This window comes from Lacerta agilis, chromosome 1 (genome assembly GCF_009819535.1).
Source record: "Lacerta agilis isolate rLacAgi1 chromosome 1, rLacAgi1.pri, whole genome shotgun sequence".
NCBI classification, from domain to species: domain Eukaryota; kingdom Metazoa; phylum Chordata; class Lepidosauria; order Squamata; family Lacertidae; genus Lacerta; species Lacerta agilis.
The window spans coordinates 6,483,816-6,503,117 of record NC_046312.1 but is presented as its reverse complement, the minus strand read 5'-3'; the positions used below and the strand labels follow the sequence as shown (position 1 = coordinate 6,503,117).

General features: G+C 46.7%; 1 protein-coding gene across 1 annotated transcript in view; it reads left to right on the top strand.

The window, feature by feature from the left end:
* Positions 1 to 17,744, top strand: part of TMEM260 (transmembrane protein 260) — a 51,418-nt gene extending 33,674 nt beyond the window's left edge. The window contains 15 exon segments of the mRNA XM_033168826.1: positions 667 to 846; positions 2,448 to 2,488; positions 4,133 to 4,216; positions 6,462 to 6,579; positions 8,707 to 8,879; positions 9,542 to 9,713; positions 10,527 to 10,619; positions 10,621 to 10,676; positions 13,039 to 13,097; positions 13,100 to 13,214; positions 14,399 to 14,418; positions 14,421 to 14,451; position 14,606; positions 15,182 to 15,271; positions 17,492 to 17,744. Coding sequence (XP_033024717.1) covers positions 667 to 846; positions 2,448 to 2,488; positions 4,133 to 4,216; positions 6,462 to 6,579; positions 8,707 to 8,879; positions 9,542 to 9,713; positions 10,527 to 10,619; positions 10,621 to 10,676; positions 13,039 to 13,097; positions 13,100 to 13,214; positions 14,399 to 14,418; positions 14,421 to 14,451; position 14,606; positions 15,182 to 15,271; positions 17,492 to 17,725 — 1,467 coding nt within the window. The 3' untranslated portion in view covers positions 17,726 to 17,744.
* The last annotated feature ends 1,558 nt before the right edge of the window (positions 17,745 to 19,302 follow it).

Sequence of the window (19,302 nt, the reverse complement as noted above, 5' to 3'; positions counted from 1 at the left end):
GGAGGAGCAAAGTGAGAACGATCTGTAAACCGCTAACCATGGTTTACTGTGACATGCAAACAGAACCGTTGTCTTTTACAGTTAGACACACACCCATTCTCTTCTGAATCCTTCTGTGCGGCTGTGTCCTGGCACTAGAAAGATAAATAAATGGGATCAAGCTATTGATGAAAAGCATGTTTTTTTTGGGGGGGGGAGAACGACAACAAGCCTTAGTTATTTAATTTAATTATGGGCGAAGGGGGTTGTAAATGGAAAACCCAGCCAACTCTTATCACTGCAAAGTGGTTTATCTCTGCATTGCAGCGTTTTCCACCACCCAGGCCTGTTTGTGGCGAAACGTGCCACAAACGTGATCTTTCGGGAGCCTCTAATATTATTCGCTTCACTTCAAAAATTCACCCTGCCATGCAGAAGAGATCAGAGCGATGTCATTTCCCCCGAGTAATCCACGGAGATGGTGCCGTTTCCAGCATCGCCTTTCGCGGGGACTTAACGTGCAAATTGAGAGATCATTTCTGTGTGTCAATATATATATATATCCATATATTTCCTTTGCCATTCCTCCCCAAACCCTTGATGTCCGATGGCGAAGTTCCGGCACGACCCCAACCGAAATAATCACTGTTGTGGCAATTTGACATGTTGTGGGTTTTTTCGTTGCAGGAATTGACCCCAGGCCACATGCTAAAGTTGACCTCCTGCTTCCTGGCTGGCTGGCTGCCTTATCTCTACCTGCCTGCCTCTTCCTACCTCAACAAAGCACGCTGGACCTGGGGAGACCAGACGACCCTTAAGGGATTTACGACCCATCTTCTCAGGGAAGAATACGGAACCTTCAATCTGGTAACGGGGGGTGGGCTCTCTTCCGGAGAACAAGGTTTCTCTTGTGTATCTTGAGTCCGCGTGGCTCCAAATCTTTTTAGACGCACAGTCTGGGATCCTAGTGGCAGACGGGCTTTTAAAAAAAAAAAAGTTATTTCTCAAATAGCGGTTTGGTAGCCCTCGTGCTTCTTCTTCGGGGTGGCTAAATCACTTGGTAGCTAGAGAAATAAATGTGATCTCGTGCCGCTTAATCGTAGTTATTTTGTTCCGACGGGGAAATGAGCAGGCCGGTGAGGCCGTCGCAGCTGCAGTGTGACACTCTGCCCTGTTCGTGTCAGTGGAAAGGGAAAGCTGAACATATGCAATGAATTGGAGGTGCCGGGGGGGGGGGTGTCGTCCAACTGATATCCAGCTGCTAGCAGTTTCCGAAGAGGTAGTGGATTCGGTCCAGAAAACGAGGATAAACCTATCAAGGGCTACTAGCCAAGATGGCTCGGCTCTGTCTCCACGGTTGGAGGCAGCAATGCTTCTGAGCCTAGCTGTCAACTTTCCCCTTTTTTAAAGGGAAATTCCCTTATTCCAAATAGGATTCCTTGCAAGAAAAGGGAAAAGTTGACAGCTATGCTTCTGAGTCTGGAAACAGCAGGAGGGGAGAGGGTTCTTGTGCCGGGATCCTGCTCCCTGGTTTCTCACCAGGGAGAGCCAGTGTGGAGTAGTGGTTAAGAGCAGTAGACTCGTAATCTGGTGAACCATGTTCGCGTCTCCGCTGCTCCACATGCAGCTGCTGGGTGACCTTGGGCTAGTCACACATCTCTGAAGTCTCTCAGCCCCACTCACCTCACAGAGTGTTTGTTGTGGGGGAGGAAGGGAAAGGAGAATGTTGGCCGCTTTGAGACTCCTTCGGGTAGTGATAAAGCAGGGTATCAAATCCAAACTCTTCTTCTTCTTCTTCCCACAGGCCTCTGGTTGGCCACTGTGAGAACAGGATGCTGGACTAGATGGGGCAGTGGCCTGATCCTGTAGGCTCTCCTTATGTTACTGTGGCCAGCACCAGTTGACTGGGAGGAAAGTCTGCGATAAGGGAGGACCAGGACTGGTGCTAGGGCTTCTGGCGCCCTAGGCGAGACCAATCTTCTGCCCCCCCCCCCCGCCGCCAAAGCCTGCTTTAGCGGGAGGTGGGGGGGTGGAGAGGCAAGCAGTGGTTTCTCCACTGTAGCAGAGAAGCTGCTGCTAGCCTGTCCCGCACCCCCGCCCAAGCCTGGCCAGCACCCCCTCCATTTTGGCGCCCTAGGCGATTGCCTGGTTCGCCTAAATGGACGCGCCGGCCCTGGGGAGGACATGACAGTTGTGCATAAATTTATGCGTGGAGAAAGTGCATGGAGATTTCTCTCTCTCTCTCTCTCTCTCTCTCTCTCCTTCTTTTCTAAGACTAGAACTTGGGGCCCTCCTGCAAAGCTGAATGTTGGCAGATTCAGGACAGGGAAAATAAAGTACTTCTGCCCATGGAGTTGGCTCCGACAGTATGTAGCGATGGACTCCAGTAAAAATCCTGGGGTTAACCTCTGGGAAAAGAGGGCAGGAACCTATTGCAGCATTTGTTGAGTTTCTTCTTTTCTGTGCAGGCAAAACTAGAGAACGGATCAAGTATGGCTGATATATTGCTGTAAGTGAATGATTTGGTTTCTTTCTTGGTGTGGGATGGCTCATAACAAAATCCTACATTGGTGGCTTATATTATTATTATTAGTAGTAGTAGTAGTAGTAGTAGTATAAGTATATCCTTCCTTTTTCACTGCTAGGGACTCAAGGCAATTGATAAAAATAGGAGCTGCTAAAAACATGGGAAAAAATCATTTAAAATCCAATTAAACATTGATAAAATTATATACACAAACACACACCATACAAATAATTTTAATAAAAGCAGCACGGCACCAACCCTTTCATGAGAAATGGTCAGTTCCCAAAAGCACATTGGAATAAAAAGGTCTCCACCTGCCAGAAGAAGGATAACAAGGAGGGAGCCAGACTGGCTTCTCTAGGGAGGGAGTTCCAAATTTTTGGAGCAGCCACCAAGAAGGCCCTCAGGTTTATTTGGCTGCAGCAGGCAGCAGCATTTGACTAACCACAATATCCGTAACGTAACATTGTTCCAGGACGTGGGTGGCGCTGTGGTCTAAACCACAGAGCCTAGGGTCGAATCCCTGTGACTGGGTCAGCTCCCGTTGCTCGGTCCCTGCTCCTGCCCACCTAGCAGTTTGAAAGCACGTCAGAGTGCAAGTAGATAAACAGGGACCGCTCTGGCGGGAAGTTAAACAGCGTTTCCATGAGCTGCTCTGGTTCGCTAGAAGCGGCTTAGTCATGCTTGCCACATGACCTAGAAGCTGTACGCCGGCTCCTTTGGCCAGTTAAGTGAGATGAGCACCGCAACCCCAGAGTTGTCCGCGACTGGACCTAATGGTTGGGGTCCTTTTACCTTTAACATTGTTCCAGGGCAGGAATGCTCAGGCGGGTTGATCTCTGTGAATTCTCACACAGCTGACCAGCTTCATACCTCCTGGAGCCAACGTGCAGATCGGAACTTCATTATCCACCTGTCTCTTGCACTTCCCAAACATTTCAACATGTCAGACATATCGGAATGTATTTAGAAATGAAAATGCTGATGTTACGTTGGACATGCATGTTTTGAAAGAAGATGCTTTTTTAAAAAAAGTGTTTAACAGTCTTTATCTAAACACATTTTTGAGAGGATTTAATGTGCAGATTAATGTGGCAATTGGACGGTGTAGACGTCTGGGGAACCACAGTTGAATTTGACACAGGCTGAGTTACTTCACCCTGAAACACCATGGGAACCAGCGGCCAAATGTTCATTGGAACCTCGGGCAAAATATGTCTTTAAAGGGTGGCCCAGGGCAGGTGTCAACTGTAGGCCCTGCAGGGCCCTAACACAGGCATAGGGAAACTGCAACCCCCCAGATGTTTTGAGACTACAGTTCCCATGATCCCTGACCACTGGTCCCATTAGCTTAGGATGATGGGAATTGTAGTTCCAAAACATCTGGAGGGCCGGAGTTTGCCTATGCCTGCTCTAGCAGCTGCCCAAGTTGTTGCATCAACTTAGCCTTCCCAATTGTCAGAATGGGACATCACTGCTTCCACCCCATGGTTTCCGAGGCCCCGTAATTTTTCTGTCAGCGGTTGTGCTGCCGCAATTTGTGGATGCATTGACTTGACGGATGTTGCGACGATCTGCTTCTAGCTGTTGCGCTACTGATATTGTGATTTTTTGATGCCTTTGCAGTTTCCAAGTGACTGGTATGAGGACGGAGCTCTCCGCCATCACCCAAGCCCTTGCGGTCGCCGCCTGCTTGTGTGCTGCAGTGAGGTAGCGGCCGGTTTTTGTTTGTGGGTTTGCTCTTCAAAAAGTTGTGAGCCGCGTTCTCCTCCGTTGTGCTTTGCTAAAACCTAGGCCTTCGTGGGGAGTTTGGACCCCTCCCTTATCGTACCGATTGGTACAGTATATTGGTACAACATATGGCTGTATAGCTGATTTATTTTATTTCACTGTAGTCTTTGTATTCCACCCTGGGAACCTCGTTTGAAGCGTAGTTTTAAAAATAATGATTTAAGCCAACGGCAGCCACCTTTTGCCGGGCTCTCTTTGGAATCACATCCCTGGTGTACCTTTCGTGACGTTAGGTGTGTGCTGCATCTTCTGCCGTTCTTCAATTAAAATTCAGCTTTGTTGTTTGCATTTTTCCACCTTAATCACTCTCTTAATAGGAATAGGAATAGGAATGATTTTATTGGCCAAGTACCAACATACTTGGAATTTTGCTTCGGCTACATCACCTATATTAAAGTGCAAGTGTCTACTGCGCATGTGCCCCACGGACAGCCGTTGGGACTTGGAGCGCAGAGACGCTCTGCGCGTGTTCCCGATGTTGCTAGGGCAACAGGGACACTATGCGCAGAGCTGGCTACGTCATGCGGCTCTCGCGTTGTTAGGTGGGGAAATGAGATAAGCGAGAGCCGCTCAGTCAGCTCTGCGCATGTCCCCGACGTTGCTAGGGCAACAGTTTGACCACATATGTTCTAGCGCCCGTTAATTTATTTTTTTTATAAGATTTTTATTATTTTCCAATAAAACAAGAGAAAAACATAACATAACATAAACACCAACATTAACACAATAAAAAACACATTACATAAACACAATCGACAAAGAAAACAGTTAAAACAAAACCAAAACCAATACATACCTAAACTGGAACACCAATCTATCTCTTACTACTTAACAAAATCTAGTTTCTGATCTTCTAAAGGGACCTCCCCCGCTTTCCCTCCTCTGCCTTCAATACTAATATACTTTGGTAACATCCATTTTTAACATTACAATTCATTATCCAACCTTTTATAATATCATAAAAACTTAACATCTTATAGTATCATGAAATAATTCTTAAATCAATCTTATACTTCTTTTCACTTAAGCTGCTGCTATTAATCAGTTACATATCTCTTCACTAATTCAAAATTCCCTAAATCGTAACATCAAAATCTTAAAACTTAACATCAAAATCCTAAAATCTTAACACACTATCTTCAGGGTACCATAAATCCATCCTAATTCAATTTTTATCATTTTCACCCTATTCCCCTTCTCACCATTTTTCTGCTCTCTCCCATGCCCCCCCACCATTCATCTTTACATTCCCCTCTGTTGTCCTTGTTCAGTATCATCTTAAAATTTATAAATCTCCTCCTTGGGCGCCTCAAGAGGCACCAGCTCTCCTCTCCCAGCAACTCCATTTCGCAATTTTGATTTCCTTCCACTTGTGTCTTCAAAAATCTTCTCACCTTCATCTCTGGACTCCCACTCCAGAGACTGAATCTCGTAGCTCCAGTCAAAACATCAGCCCTGTGTTTCTCACTACACCAGGGCCGTCCATTTACCTGGGGTTGCTGAATCAATTCGTCCCATTTCTCCAGCACCTCCCCCAGTTCCCTGGAGAAGTCTGTTTCCAAATTATCAAAATTCTCCCAGATCTGGCTGGTCTCTCCTGCTCCACAACAAATTTCTTTGAAATTACGTCCTAGCCAGTCCATTTTCCGATTCACAAACTCCAATTGCAGAAGGATTGCTAGCGCCCGTTAATTTAACGGGGTTAGTGTACTAGTTGCAATATAAACGTACCTTATACAACACTATTCCACTCACAATACAATAACACAGCAAAGGAATCTCACCCATAACCGGCCTCCCCTTCCGCTACATAACTACAAATTTAACAATTTCATGGCGCAAGGGAAGAAACTGTTCCTGTGCCTAGCCGTTTTTTCTGTATAAAGCCCTGTAGCGACGTCCAGATGGAAGTAAACCAAACAGATGATGACCGGGATGCAAAGGATCTGCAACAATTCCCTCTGCTCTCTTCCTAACTCGGGTAGCATAGAGTGTCTCTGTTGAAGGCAAGCTAGCACCAATTACCCTTTCTGCAATTCTTACTGCTCGTTGGAGCCTTTTCTTGTCCATCTTGGAGGCTGTGCCGTACCAAGCAGTAATAGAATTGCAGAGAACAGTTTCAATGATAATCGCAGTCTCTCTCCCCTCTCTCCTCTTCTTCTAGGCCCAAGGTGGAGAAGCCACATTTAGTCTGGCTGTTCACTTCCATGCTCCTCGCCTATTCATTTTTCTTTGCTTGGAGAGCAAATCTGGATATTTCAAAGCCGCTATTTAAAGGAGTGGTATGTTTGCTTCCGGAGTAGTAACCTTGCTTTCAAGGTTGCTATTTTTGTTTTGTTTTTTAAAAAAACACATGGTATCATCATTATTATTATTATTATTATTATTATTATTATTAAAAACTTATTTGAGGATTTATAAATTGCTCTGCAGTATCTGAGCAGAGAGATGAATGCCTGGGGGAGGGAGAGAAAAGTTCGGGGGGGGGAGTATTTTCCCATTTCCTCCTCCAATGCCCATTTCTTTGGGGTTTTTTTTCTGGAAAAGAATGAAAAAGAAAAGGCACTGTGACATGTAGAAGTTTTTTTCAATCTGGGCAAGCTTTCAGCTGAAGAAGTGTGCATGCACACGAAAGCTCATACCAAGAACAAACTTAGTTGGTCTCTAAGGTGCTACTGGAAGGATTTTTTTATTTTTTATTTAGCTTTTAGAAAGTCTGTGATAGATACGGTGACAAATACGAAGAAGCAAAAAGAGAAACTGAAAGTGATGTCTCAGATAATGAGACTGATTAAATTTATAAAGGTAAAGGTAAAGGGACCCCTGACCATTAGGTCCAGTCATGTCCGACTCTGGGGTTGCGACGCTCATATCGCGTTACTGGCCGAGGAAGCTGGCATACCATACAGCTTCCGGGTCATGTGGCCAGCATGACAAAGCCGCTTCTGGTGAACTAGAGCAGCACATGGAAACGCCATTTACCTTCCTGCTGGAGCGGTCCCTATTTTTCTACTTGCACTTTGACGTGTTTTCGAACTGCTAGGTTGGCAGGAGAAGGTACCGAGCAACGGGCGCTCACCCCGTCGTGGGGATTCGAACCGCCGACCTTCTGATCAGCAAGCCCTAGGCTCTGTGGTTTAACCCACAGCGCCACCTGCTGTGGTTATAGTATTTTATAGTATTCATCAACTCTTGATTCCTTCCCTTTTTCGCAGAACATGTTATGGACATGAGTGCTGTATGTCTGCTTGACTTGGTTGAGGACTGGAGGAAACCTAATAATTTTCAGCATACATTATACTTTTCTCTTTTTTCTATAATGTTGATGAGTTCCCTTGTTTTTATTGTTTTATACCTGCTCCTTATAAACTGGCAAAATGAAAAAAGATGCCAGGCTCCTTACAGTTCAGCACCTTCCAGCTCTGCTTGTAACTAAAATTTAAACCTGAAAATTCCACCTGTGCCAGGCAGAGATTACCTTCTTCATTATTGTCTTTGCTGGCGATCACAAGGATTGAACCTAGGGCTTTCTGCCCATGCTCTGACGGTGAGCTGTGGCCCTTCCTCTAGATTTCGGAAAACCGAAAGACAATCTCCCAGGTGTATATTCACTAAAGCTGAACTCCATGCAGCGTCTTGAAAACATGCATTATGTGGGAGATTTGCAGTCCAGCCTAACAGTGCTAGTTAGTATGTGAAGGGGTTAAGGACCACAGAGTTCTCAATTATTAGAGTAGCCTCTGTGATGTCACATCCCTTCTTCTCCAAGGAGGGAGGAAGTAAGCCTTGTTCCCTGTTCCTTTCGCTGTCTCTCTATCACGCTGCAAGCAAGGAAGCAGAAATGCCTCAGCTTTGTTCTCTGCCTCTCATATGTATCCGAGGCTGCTTTGCTGTATATATTTCAACTGAGAACATTTACCTGCATTTTATTGTTGCTACTAAGGAAAATTCAACTCTGAGACCTAGCGACTGTAAGTAAAACATTTTAAACTTACCTTGCAGTCTGTGGTCTTTTTATTGAAAAGGGGGCCAGGTGCCTTAAGAGCTGGGGTGTATTAAAAAAAAGGTTTAAAAACCTATTCTTAGGCGTCAGCAAATCTGCCTAACAGTGAGATTTAAGCTCCACTACTGGGTCTCTTTATGCGCACATGCCATTTTGTGTTAATCCAAACACGTGAGTCTCTAGAGAATCAGTTATAATTAATATATCCTTATGATAATACATAGGATAGCTCAGTTGGTGGAGCATGAGCCCCACGTTGGGCAAAACATTTCTGCATTGCAGGGGGTTGGACTAGATGACCCCCGTAATCCCTTCCAACTCTGCGTTTCTATGATTCTAATACCCATCACATTAAGCATTCGCTTCTACGCAGATGGGGAAACGCTGTCTGTCTGTCCTTCTGCAGGTGGAGCGATTCTGGATGCAGAGCAATGCGGTGGTTGCTGTTCTAGCCGGCCTCGGTTTCTCCTCGCTTTTCTCTTTTGCAGAGGGGGTAGTTGGAAACAGCCGAGTGCTTCGCTGCCTGGAATGGCTTCTTGCTGCCGTTCTGGTTACTGGGCAAGTCTACTCTAATTACAGGTAACTGCAAGAAAGAGCACAGTGGGTTCAGCTTTGTAGGGTGTGCTTAAAAGTCCAATTGGCGTTGTGTTCATTTCACACTGTTCCCTCAAGTAGTTCAGGGCAGCCACACCTGCTTCTCGCTTCCTTGTTTAGCCACGCAACCTGTGTTGTTAAGGAGGCATCGTTTTCTGTTCTCCCTTGTATCCATCGCATGCGGCGCCGCTTCCATTCCACTGCAGTTCGCCTTTTGCCAAATTCATCTCACTGCCCCGCTGCTACATGCCATTCCACCCCGTGCAAAGGAAAGGCAATGCAAACAAGGAGGGGAACGTAATCGGTTACATATCAGAAGGAGCAGCAACAACAACAAATCCCGAACTGGTTTGATTTCCATTCTGGACGTGGGACATGTAAGGAAACATCGACCATTTCCCCTCCTGTTTCCATTTCCATTGAAACTGTCTGATGTTCCTACTCACAACACCCTTGTCAGGTAGGTTAGGCTGAAAGAGAGCGAGTGGACTACTACCACTGCTATTTTTTAAAATTATTTTATTCGTACCCTGCCCATCTGACTGGGTGCTCCCAGCCACTCTAAGCAGCTCCAAACAAAATACTATGGACTGAAAACAACACAAAACAGCCTTTTCTTTTCTTTCCGATTATCTCTTTCCGCCCAGTGCCTGCGACCAAAGCCGCAACTACGTCGTCGACCGCTTTGCGAGGAACCTTTTGACCTCCATGCCTCCGGATGCCATCGTCCTGCTGAGAGGGGACTTGCCCGGCAATTCTCTCCGATACCTCCATTATTGTGAGGGAGTGAGACCTGACGTTACCTTGGTGGACCAAGAAGTAGGTGGGAAGCGAGGTTTGCATACTTTACAGAGTGCGAGAAGACAGTTCCTTGTAAGGCATGAGAGCACGAGAAGCTGCTGGGCTGGCCAGACCTTGGTTCATGTAGCTCAGTCTTGCTGATGCTGAGAGCAGTTTAAACCAGTTTCAGGTCAGGCAGGTGACACTCCCGGCCAGGGCCCGGATTTAGGTTTGATGAGGCCCCAAGCTACTGAAGGTAATGGGGCCCTTTATATGTCCAGCCGTCCTTTGTCAACAAGAAATTGTCACTGTTTTTTGTGTTGAATATATGCTATATGGTAATTTATGGACCTAATAGGTATCTAAAGCCATTTGTACGTAGCAAAAAAATGTATTTTATCAAAGTAATTGTTGAACTGAAATACAATTAAGAAGAAGTATATTAATAGTGAAATACAATGTTTTAGGGGTTGTTTTTAAAAGTCTGGAACGGATTAATCCATTTTACATTACTTTCTACGGGAAAGAACGCCTTGGTTTTGGAATGCTTTGGTTTTGGAACAGACATCCGGAATGGATTAAGTTTGAGAACCAAGGTGCCACTGTATATAGAAATGAGCAAAGCAGTGATATTTTAGGGAGCAGGCTAGCAGGCGGGGCCCATTACTTACACTTCACTTAATTTGGGAGTAATTCCGATTCGGTGCAACAGGACTTAACTTCTGAGTCGACCTGGTGAGGACTTCAGCCTTAGTGTCAGGTTTTAGGTATGTTTATTTACATCGACCGTGCTTCGGGTCGGAGAAGCCCACAGCCTCGTCTTTAATTTCATCTCGTCTTGGCCTGCTCTAGATGATGACTTACCACTGGTACTTACCGAAGATGTCAAAACATTTGCCTGGCCTCATCTTTCCTGGGAGCCGGTGGAATCCTCTGGAAGGGACCGTTGCCCGATGGGACGACCACATTTAATCTCCATCAGTTTCTCAAAGTAAATAAACAGTAAGCATTCCTGTTCACGTAATAGCATTCCTTTCCCCCCATAAAAATTGCATCAGTTTCATTCTCAAGTTGCTCTGTGTTAGGGGAGGCTAATCTCTCACCTGGGGCCCTTATTAGGACCCCCTAAGCATTTTTGTGTGTCCTCAAAAACTACTCACTTGCCCCAATTTTGATAGCAGCAACAACAAAAATTTAAAATACAAAGTACACTTCCAGTGTCACCACACATAAAGCTCCGATTCTTCCTGGGCTCATAAAAAATAAATTAACCACCCTTGCTTTCTATAGCATCTGAACCTGCAAGCCAGAGTACAAATTTCCTCCTGAACAGTCATGTTTACAGCAAGAATGGGTGTAGGTGTGTGTTGTGTGTATGTATATATGCTGTGCACACACACATTTTTTGTTGTTTTACTATAATTCATTACCTACCTTCACCCTAATGTCCCTGGTGGGTTACAACAAAACTATTGAAAACAGTTTAAACAACTTAATATTCAGAAATAAGGCGAGCCCTTAAAAATAATGAGTTGTGGGTACTTCGTACGAATTCCTTTGTTGGTGTAATGTATTTATAGACTTGTTTTCTAAGTGTGTTGTCAGTCGCTTGGAGGCATTTGCATAAACAAAGGACTAAGAAGTCTAACGGAGTTGGAAGGGACCCCCAAAGGTCATCCAGTCCAACCCCCTGCAATGCAGGAATCTCAGATAAAGCTTCCATGGCAGATGGCCATCCAACCTCTGCTTAATAACCTCCGAGGGAAGGAGAGTCCACAAGCCTCCCGCGGAGACCATTCCACTGTCAAACAGCTCTTACTGTCAGAAAGTTATTCTGTATGTTTAATCTGTTAATAAGAATAGCTATATCCTTGCAATTATTGGTTTTCTGTGGAGGGCTGTGTACATACTGGTTACCAGTCTTTTCTGAGCTCAGTTCAAGGTGTTGGTTTTGGCCGTTTAAAGCCAGAATGTGACCAGAGTACCTTGCAAATCGTCTCTCTACCCTCTCCTCATTCCCCAATGTTCCTGAGATGGTACACATTTTTATTGCACAGCAGAAGGCAAAACATATGTTCTGTGTTGCTCCAGAGTGACCGTAAGTTACAGGAAGGTGGGTGTCAGTTGTGTCCTCTGGAAGGTCCTCAAAGTCTTTAATTTTATGGTGAGAGCAGACTAAAGATTTCTCTAATCCAGCAACATCTTCTCCACAGATTCTAAATTGCTGTGGGGAGTCTAGCCTAATAATCGCTCTTAAAGTTTTAATTGTTAAACTCTGCCTTCTGCGTGTGGTGGTTTCCTTGTTACCCAGAACCAAGCTACATTGTTGAGATACGAGAGGCCTCCATCCAGGGGCGTCGCTGGGGGGGGGCGGTGGGGGTGGTACGCCCCGGGTGCCAGGGGAGGGGGGGTGACAAGCGGCGGCCCCTTCCGCCACTCCCCAAGGGGAGCCCCGGCATCCTGTCTGTGCAGCGCTGCTGCTCCCGGGGCGACGGAGCGAGCGGCGGCTCATGGAGAGTGGCGGGAGGAGCCGCCGCTTGTCACCCCCACGTGCCGCCGCTCGCTCCGTTGCCCTGGGAGCAGCAGCACACGGTGTGCGGTGCTGCTGCTCCTGGGGCGACGGAGCGAACGGTGGTGCGTGGGGGTGACAAGCAGCAGCCCCTCCCGCCATGCGCACAGCCTGATGACAGAGTGCGCCTGCGCGACATTTCGCGCAGGCGCACTCTGTCGTCAGGACCGCGCTTCCGCTGCCCCTTTTTGAGCCGCAGAGCGAAAAGGCAGCTCGTGGGGCTGCCGTGCGCGATTGGCGGGGATTGACGACACCCCGCCCCCGGGGCGTTTCCTTTCGCCGCCCCGGGTAGCGCGGAGACTTCCTCTGCCCCTGCCTCCATCAGTATTGGCATTCTAGCCAGTGTGGTGTAGTGGTTAAGAGCGGTAGACTCGTAATCTGGGGAACCGGGTTCGCGTCTCCACTCCTCCACATGCAGCTGCTGGGTGACCTTGGGCTAGTCACACTTCTCTGAAGTCTCTCAGTCCCACTGAGAGTGTTTGTTGTGGGGGAGGAAGGGAAAAGGAGAATGTTAGCCGCTTTGAGACTCCTTCGGGTAGTGAAAAGCGGGGTATCAAATCCAAACTCATCTTCTTCTTAAAGTACCCATGTTTAGACGAGTGTTCCCCCTGTTCTCTTAACTTTAACCTCCTGTTGTGAGTGTTTTAATTGCTTCTTTGACAGAGTGCATTGCAGTAAATCCAATCTTAAATATAAATTAATAAATAATATTATTGGTGGTGATGATTCTGTTTCGGCTCCAGTTTCCCATTTGTATTTTGTTCTGTTTTTGTTTTTGTGGCTTGTTTGCAACAGCAAAGAAACCTTTGTCTGCATTGGGCTCCATGAAGGCGACCCCACCTGGAAGAAAAGCCACTCCTTTGGCCGTGGGGCTCCTGCGAGAAGCTGGTGCCTTCGAAAACTCCCTTCGACCCCGGAGAGTGGATTGAGCGAACCAGAAACCTCTATAACTGGAGCGAGGAATATGGGAGGTGAGAACAGCAGAACTGGTGGCAGGGTTTGAAAGTTCTCAAACCTGGATGAGGAACTTGGATGCAGTTACCATCCAAGCAGAGACATCACCTTTGCCGACAAAGTTCAGTATAGTTGAAGCTATGGTTTTCCCAGTAGTGATGTGTGGAAGTGAGAGCTGGACCATAAAGAAGGCTGATCGCCGAAGAATGGATGCTTTTGAATTCTGGTGCTGGAGGAGACTCTTGAGAGTCCCATGGACTGCAAGAAGATGAAACCGATCCATTCTCAAAGAAATCAGCCCTGAGTGCTCACTAGAAGGACAGATCCTGAAGTTGAGGCTCCAGTACTTTGGCCACCTCATGAGAAGAGAAGACTCCCTGGAAAAGACCTGATGTTGGGAAAGATGGAGGGCACAAGGAGAAGGGGACGACAGAGGATGAGATGGTTGGACAGTGTTCTCGAAGCTACTAACATGAGTTTGGCCAAACTGCGAGAGGCAGTGAAAGATAGGCGTGCCTGGCGTGCTCTGGTCCATGGGGTCACGAAGAGTCGGACACGACTGAACAACAACAACCACCACTGGCCTAGTTGCCCCCATCTTCCTTGGCAGCCGTAGCTCTTGAGCCATGGTGTTGGCCTCAGAAATGGGTGGGTGGGGGCAATATCCATTACACCAGACATCCCCAGGAGCTTTTGACTACAGTTCCCATCAGCCCCAGCGAACAAGGTCCAGTGGTCAAGGGTGATGGGAATTGTAGCCCAGCAACATCTACAGGGCTATGTTATGGGCAAAACTTTAAAGGCGTTTTTTAAAAATCAAGTTTCTAGTCCTCCTGATTGCGACGATATACCTGTGGGCGTGTGGGTTGTGCTTGCTGAAATCTCAGGAGCTGGAGGGGCAACTAAATAAGAATTGAGGGAGGGGGATTTGTTGTTGTTGTTGTTCCATGTTGCTCTTTGCTCTTCCATCATAACCAGAATGCATTGCAGAATGAGACATGGTGTGCAATGCGCTCGACATCCCACGGATTCAGGCGCTCCACAGAATTCTGCTGTCCCCGACGCAGAATGTCTTTGAGCGCCAAATTCCAGTGTTTGTACAGTGTGTGACCCTGTTTGATACTCTGCCCTCTCGGTCTTTCTGTGACCTTCTCGTGTCTGGTGATCCAGTTAATCAGCTCCTGTTGTTCACTTCCTAAAGGTTCGATTCATCTTCGTGGGAGTAGTAGCAAATGAAGAGATGTGGCAAGCCAGGTGAGAGCCCCCCCCCCATATTCCCCCTTCTGAATGGGTTCTAAAGGGAAGGCAGACACCGTGGTGTCCACATGGGCCTTCGTTTGGGAAACGGCTATCTTCTTTTCTTCTTTGGCAATACCTCGTAGTCGAGTAAGATTGTCTTTCAAAACAGGGTTTTAGCAGTGAGTCCGTAAGTGACTGTGGAGGCCAATTCTAGATCCACACGTCCTTCCACAGTGGGGACATTGGTTCCTGGGCGGGAGTTGATCACGGTGAGGGTTTGCCAAGCGTGCCTTCCTCTTAGCACGTCCTGAGTTTGAGTGTCTTCAAAGCCCACAACACCTTTGGCAAAAGCTGTTCTCCAACTGGAGCGCTCGCAGGCCAGCGTTTCCCCAGTTTTTTTAGATTGCCTGGAGAGAGTCTTTAAACCTCTTTTGTTGACCACCCAACATTACACTTCCATTTTAAAGTGGTTTTTTAAGTAGTCCATTTTCAAGTAGAGTAGTTGCTTTAGAAGACGATAATCAGGCATCCGAACAACATGACAGTCTGACAAAGTTGATGTTGACCCTGGGAGATCCCTTCCAACCTCTAGAATTTTATATTCTTTACTGCCACCATCCTGGGCACCATACCTCTGGCACAGTTTCTCTGGCTCGGTGTCCTCAGCAAACCCTGGTTCATGAGCACCAGCTGGTATTTAAATAACCCTTAACCCTGATGGTAATGTGCTTCCACTTTTTTGCAGGATGAGACAGCCTTCTTCATTTTTGACCTAGCGGAAACGGCCCGTGTGCCTACGGATGTGAAAGCCCAGCTTTATACATATGCTTACAGTGTAGGTACCCGTATCTTTGCCTTAAAGAAGCAGAGGGGAAGCCTCCGCCCTTTGTTATCTCTTAGTGTGCATGATGGAGTGGTGCCCTGCTTTTTTGACAGGGCCGTCTTAAGCTTTTCTGGCGCCGTGGTGCAAGGATCCCTCCAGGCCCACCACCCCTACGATTCCCTCCGGGCGGGCAGCCGCTGGAGGGCGGCCTCCGGTGGGACGGAGGCTCCGGGGTGCGGCAGCATGGCATGGTGGAGGCGGGCGAGGGTGGCGATGCCGGCGGGGCTGGAGGGCAGCTCCTCCAGCAGGGAGGAGGCTCCGGGCGCAGCATGGCAGAGGCGAACAAGGGCAGTGAACTGATGCTGGGAGGCGCCCACATCCAGCCCTCCACCTCTTCCTAGCGCTCTCCAGAACGTGGCGCCGTGGTTCTGCGCACCACTAGCCTCTATGGCTAAGACGGCCCTGTTTTTTGATATGGATCCCCCAAAGAAACTTCCATTCTTAGCCCTGGCATCTTCCTTTCCAAAGCTCTCTCCTTTCCCTCCTTTTCACTCTGCTGGACCAGTCTTCCTGTGATGTCACAGCAGCACAGCCAATTACTGCCTGAGGCTCTGTCAGCTGCGGGCGCAAAACCTCAAAGATTTCAATCCTTGTGCACGCTTACCTGGGAGTAAGTCCTATGAATTCAGCGGGGACTTCCCTCTGCATAGATATGTATCAGATCGAGCTGTGTCTTAACAATGTGTGTTTGTTGGACATTGTACTACTTTCTGCAAATACTTATTTTTTATGGATATTGGTGCATCAAACATGACCTTTCAAAAAACAACAGCCATCTGTCAGGAATGCTTTGATGGTGTTTCCTGCTTGGCAGGGGGTTGGACTGGATGGCCCTTGTGGTCTCTTCCAACTCTAGGATTCTATGATTCTAAGTGAGCATTAGTTTAAAATTTGAGAAAAATGAGGGCATAGTACGAACGTGCAACATTTCTGTGGGTTTTCTGCAAATGTTTTGGAAGCAGGGTGGATAAAAATCAATTATTTTTTAAAAAATAAATAAAACAATCAAGTTTTTTTTTATATTCAAATTGGATTTTTAAAATAAAATTCTTTTGGAGGAAAAATCTTTCTAAAGATAGTTTTCTATTTAAGTTACATTATAGTCCAAAAGCTATTCATCAGGAAATAAGGATTTGTTTGATTTTTTCATGTGTGCTAAAACTCAGTCTAAGTTTTTTTTAAACCCTACATTAACAAACATGGATACATATGCTATAATGTTATCGTTTTAGTTAAATAATTTGTTTAAAGTGTTATTAAGGAAATGATTATTTTTCTCCTTCCAATAAAGTACAGCAGAAAAGTTGTCCAAATATAAACAGTTAACTTATTAAACCTCACAATAATTTCATAATGATGGTCTATGTATTTCTAATAGTATAACCAAATCAGTAATTTTTGATATAACTGTAAAAACTGCTCTGAAAGTTTATTATTCCAAAAATGAAACCTTCATCTGGTTTTAAATATTAAGATTATACCAGCAAGAATGAGTATTTCTGGGTGTTTTTTTTTAAAAAAAAGATTTAAACCAAGTCTTACTGACTAGTGACTTAAATCGTGATTTAAATCGATTTGATTTGAATCAGATCCACCCTTTTCGGAAGTACCTTCAAAACTGAGTTCTCCCCAGTGCTGTCAAGTATCCCGTTTTCCCCGGGATTCTCCCTTATTTCAAGCAGTTTCCCGCTGCTCTCCCTTATTTTTATTTCCCTTAATTTCCCGTTTTAACGGAAGCAGCTCCTCCCCTGCTGGCCAGGGACTGGGTGGGAAGACCTCGCCTACCTGGAGAGCCATTTCCCGCGCTTACAGGGGGGTGTATTCCTCCCCCTGCATCAGCCCCTACCCGTTGCCACCGAGCCCCTCAGCCGGCCAATAGGGTTAGCTGGCGGGCGGAGCCTGGCTGCCTTTGAGCAGCTGCTGCTTCCTGTCCTGTTTTGATGGGATCAGACAAGAAGACGGGGGCTCCATTGCGCGGAGCACATGGCTGCCCTCCTCTATGCTCCGCTCTGAGCCTGAGCCCGCTTGGAGTTTACATTGCTGCTCCGCCCACTTTTGCTTCTGGCTCCGCCCACCACTGACATGTGACTGTCCCCGGGATAGGTGAGACTGCTGATCCCTTATTTTCAAATCTGAAACTTGACAGCTATGGTTCTCCCCCGTTGTCTCTAGCTGTACAAGGAGATGGTGAGCACCCACAAAGTGCACCCTGTGAACTGGCACAAGAACTACGCGATTGCCTGCGAGAGGATGTTGCACCTTCAACCGGAGAGGGAAGACCCGGAACTGCTCTCAGAAGCCATCAAGCACTTCCTCCTTTACACAGAGAAAGCGGAAGAAGACGAGCCCCAGCAGGGCAGTATTTTGCAAGCTGTAAAACACCTGAGAAGGAACTTAGGGGGTTGAGGAAAATGAAACGGGGCAGGGAGACTTTTCACCAAGGCACAAAGTGAAGTGCGTGCTGTGGACACACATAGAAAATAATGAAATATAAGAGAAACCATAATGTGAACAGTCTGTGGGTGGAAGTGAAGTCAACCTCTGGTTGCTTGCTTTAAGAAAAAAAAAGGGAGGGCAGGGCCGGATTTAGGTTTGATGAGGCCCTCAGCTACTGAAGGTAATTGGGGACCGTGATATGTCAAGCTGTCCTTGTCAACAAGAAATTGTCACTGTTTTTTTGTGTGAATATATGCTATATGGTAATTGATGGACCAGCTATGGTTTTCCCCAGTAGTAATGTACGGAAGTGAGAGCTGGACCATAAAGAAGGCTGATCGCTGAAGAATTGATGCTTTTGATATTATGGTGGCTGGAGGAGACTCTTAAGAGTCCCATGGACTGCAAGAAGGTCAAACCTCTCAATCTCAAGGAAATCGGCCCTGAGGTGGCTCACTAGAAGGACAGATCCTGAAGTGAGGCTCCAGTACTTTGGCCACCTCATGAGAAGAGAAGACTCCCTGGAAAAGACCCTGGTGTGGGGACAGATGGAGAGCACAAGGAAAGGGGACGACAGGGGATGAGATGGTTGGACAGTGTTCTCGAAGCTACTACATGAGTCTGGCCAACCGCGAGATGGCAGTGGAGGATGGGGGCCTGGCGTTGCTCTGGTCCATGGGGTCACGAAGAGTCGGACACGACTTGAAACGACTGTAACAACAACAAATGATGGACCCTACTAGGTATCTAAAGCCATTTGCACATAACAAAATATGTGTTTTATCAAAGTAATTGATATAGAAATGAGCAAAGCAGTGATATTTGAGGGAGCAGGCGGGCCCATGACTTACATCATAGGAGCCTACACAACACAAAACACTGTTGCTGTATGTAGGTTTTATTTTATTGGTTTTTATCTTATATTTTGGAAATATACAGCCAGTTTTTCCCCCTTTAATTTTTTTTTGGGGGGGGGTGCCCAAGAAGTGTGGGGCCCTAAGAGCATAGCTTGTTTAGCTTATACGTAAACCGGCACTGGGGAGGATTAAGAAAGGGGGAAGTGACAGAGGCTTTATGAAATTGCATCAAACAAACAAACAAAGTGCAAGCTGGGAAAGTAGACAGAGAAGCATTTCTCCTTTTGCCCATATACTGAAATCTTTAGTCACCCAATGTTTCAAACGCACAAATCTAGGGCGTGCGTTTGAAGGACGGATGGAAGTGTTCTGCGACCAAGTGCAACCAAAACCACTTTCGAAAAGGAACAGCCTTTTTGCAAGTGAGCAAATGTGACAGGAAAAGCATTGAGAAGTGAAGTGAAGGAGAGACTTGACGGGAAGATGTGCCAACACCCCGCAGCCAGATCAGGAGCAGTGGAGGGGTTGTGGTGTTGTTGTTTAGTCGTTTAGTCGTGTCCGGACTCTTCATGACCCCATGGACAGAGCACGCCAGGCACGCCTATCCTCCACTGCCTCTCGCAGTTTGGCCAAACTCAGGCTAGTCGCTTCGAGAACACTGTCCAACCATCTCGTCCTCTGTCGTCCCCT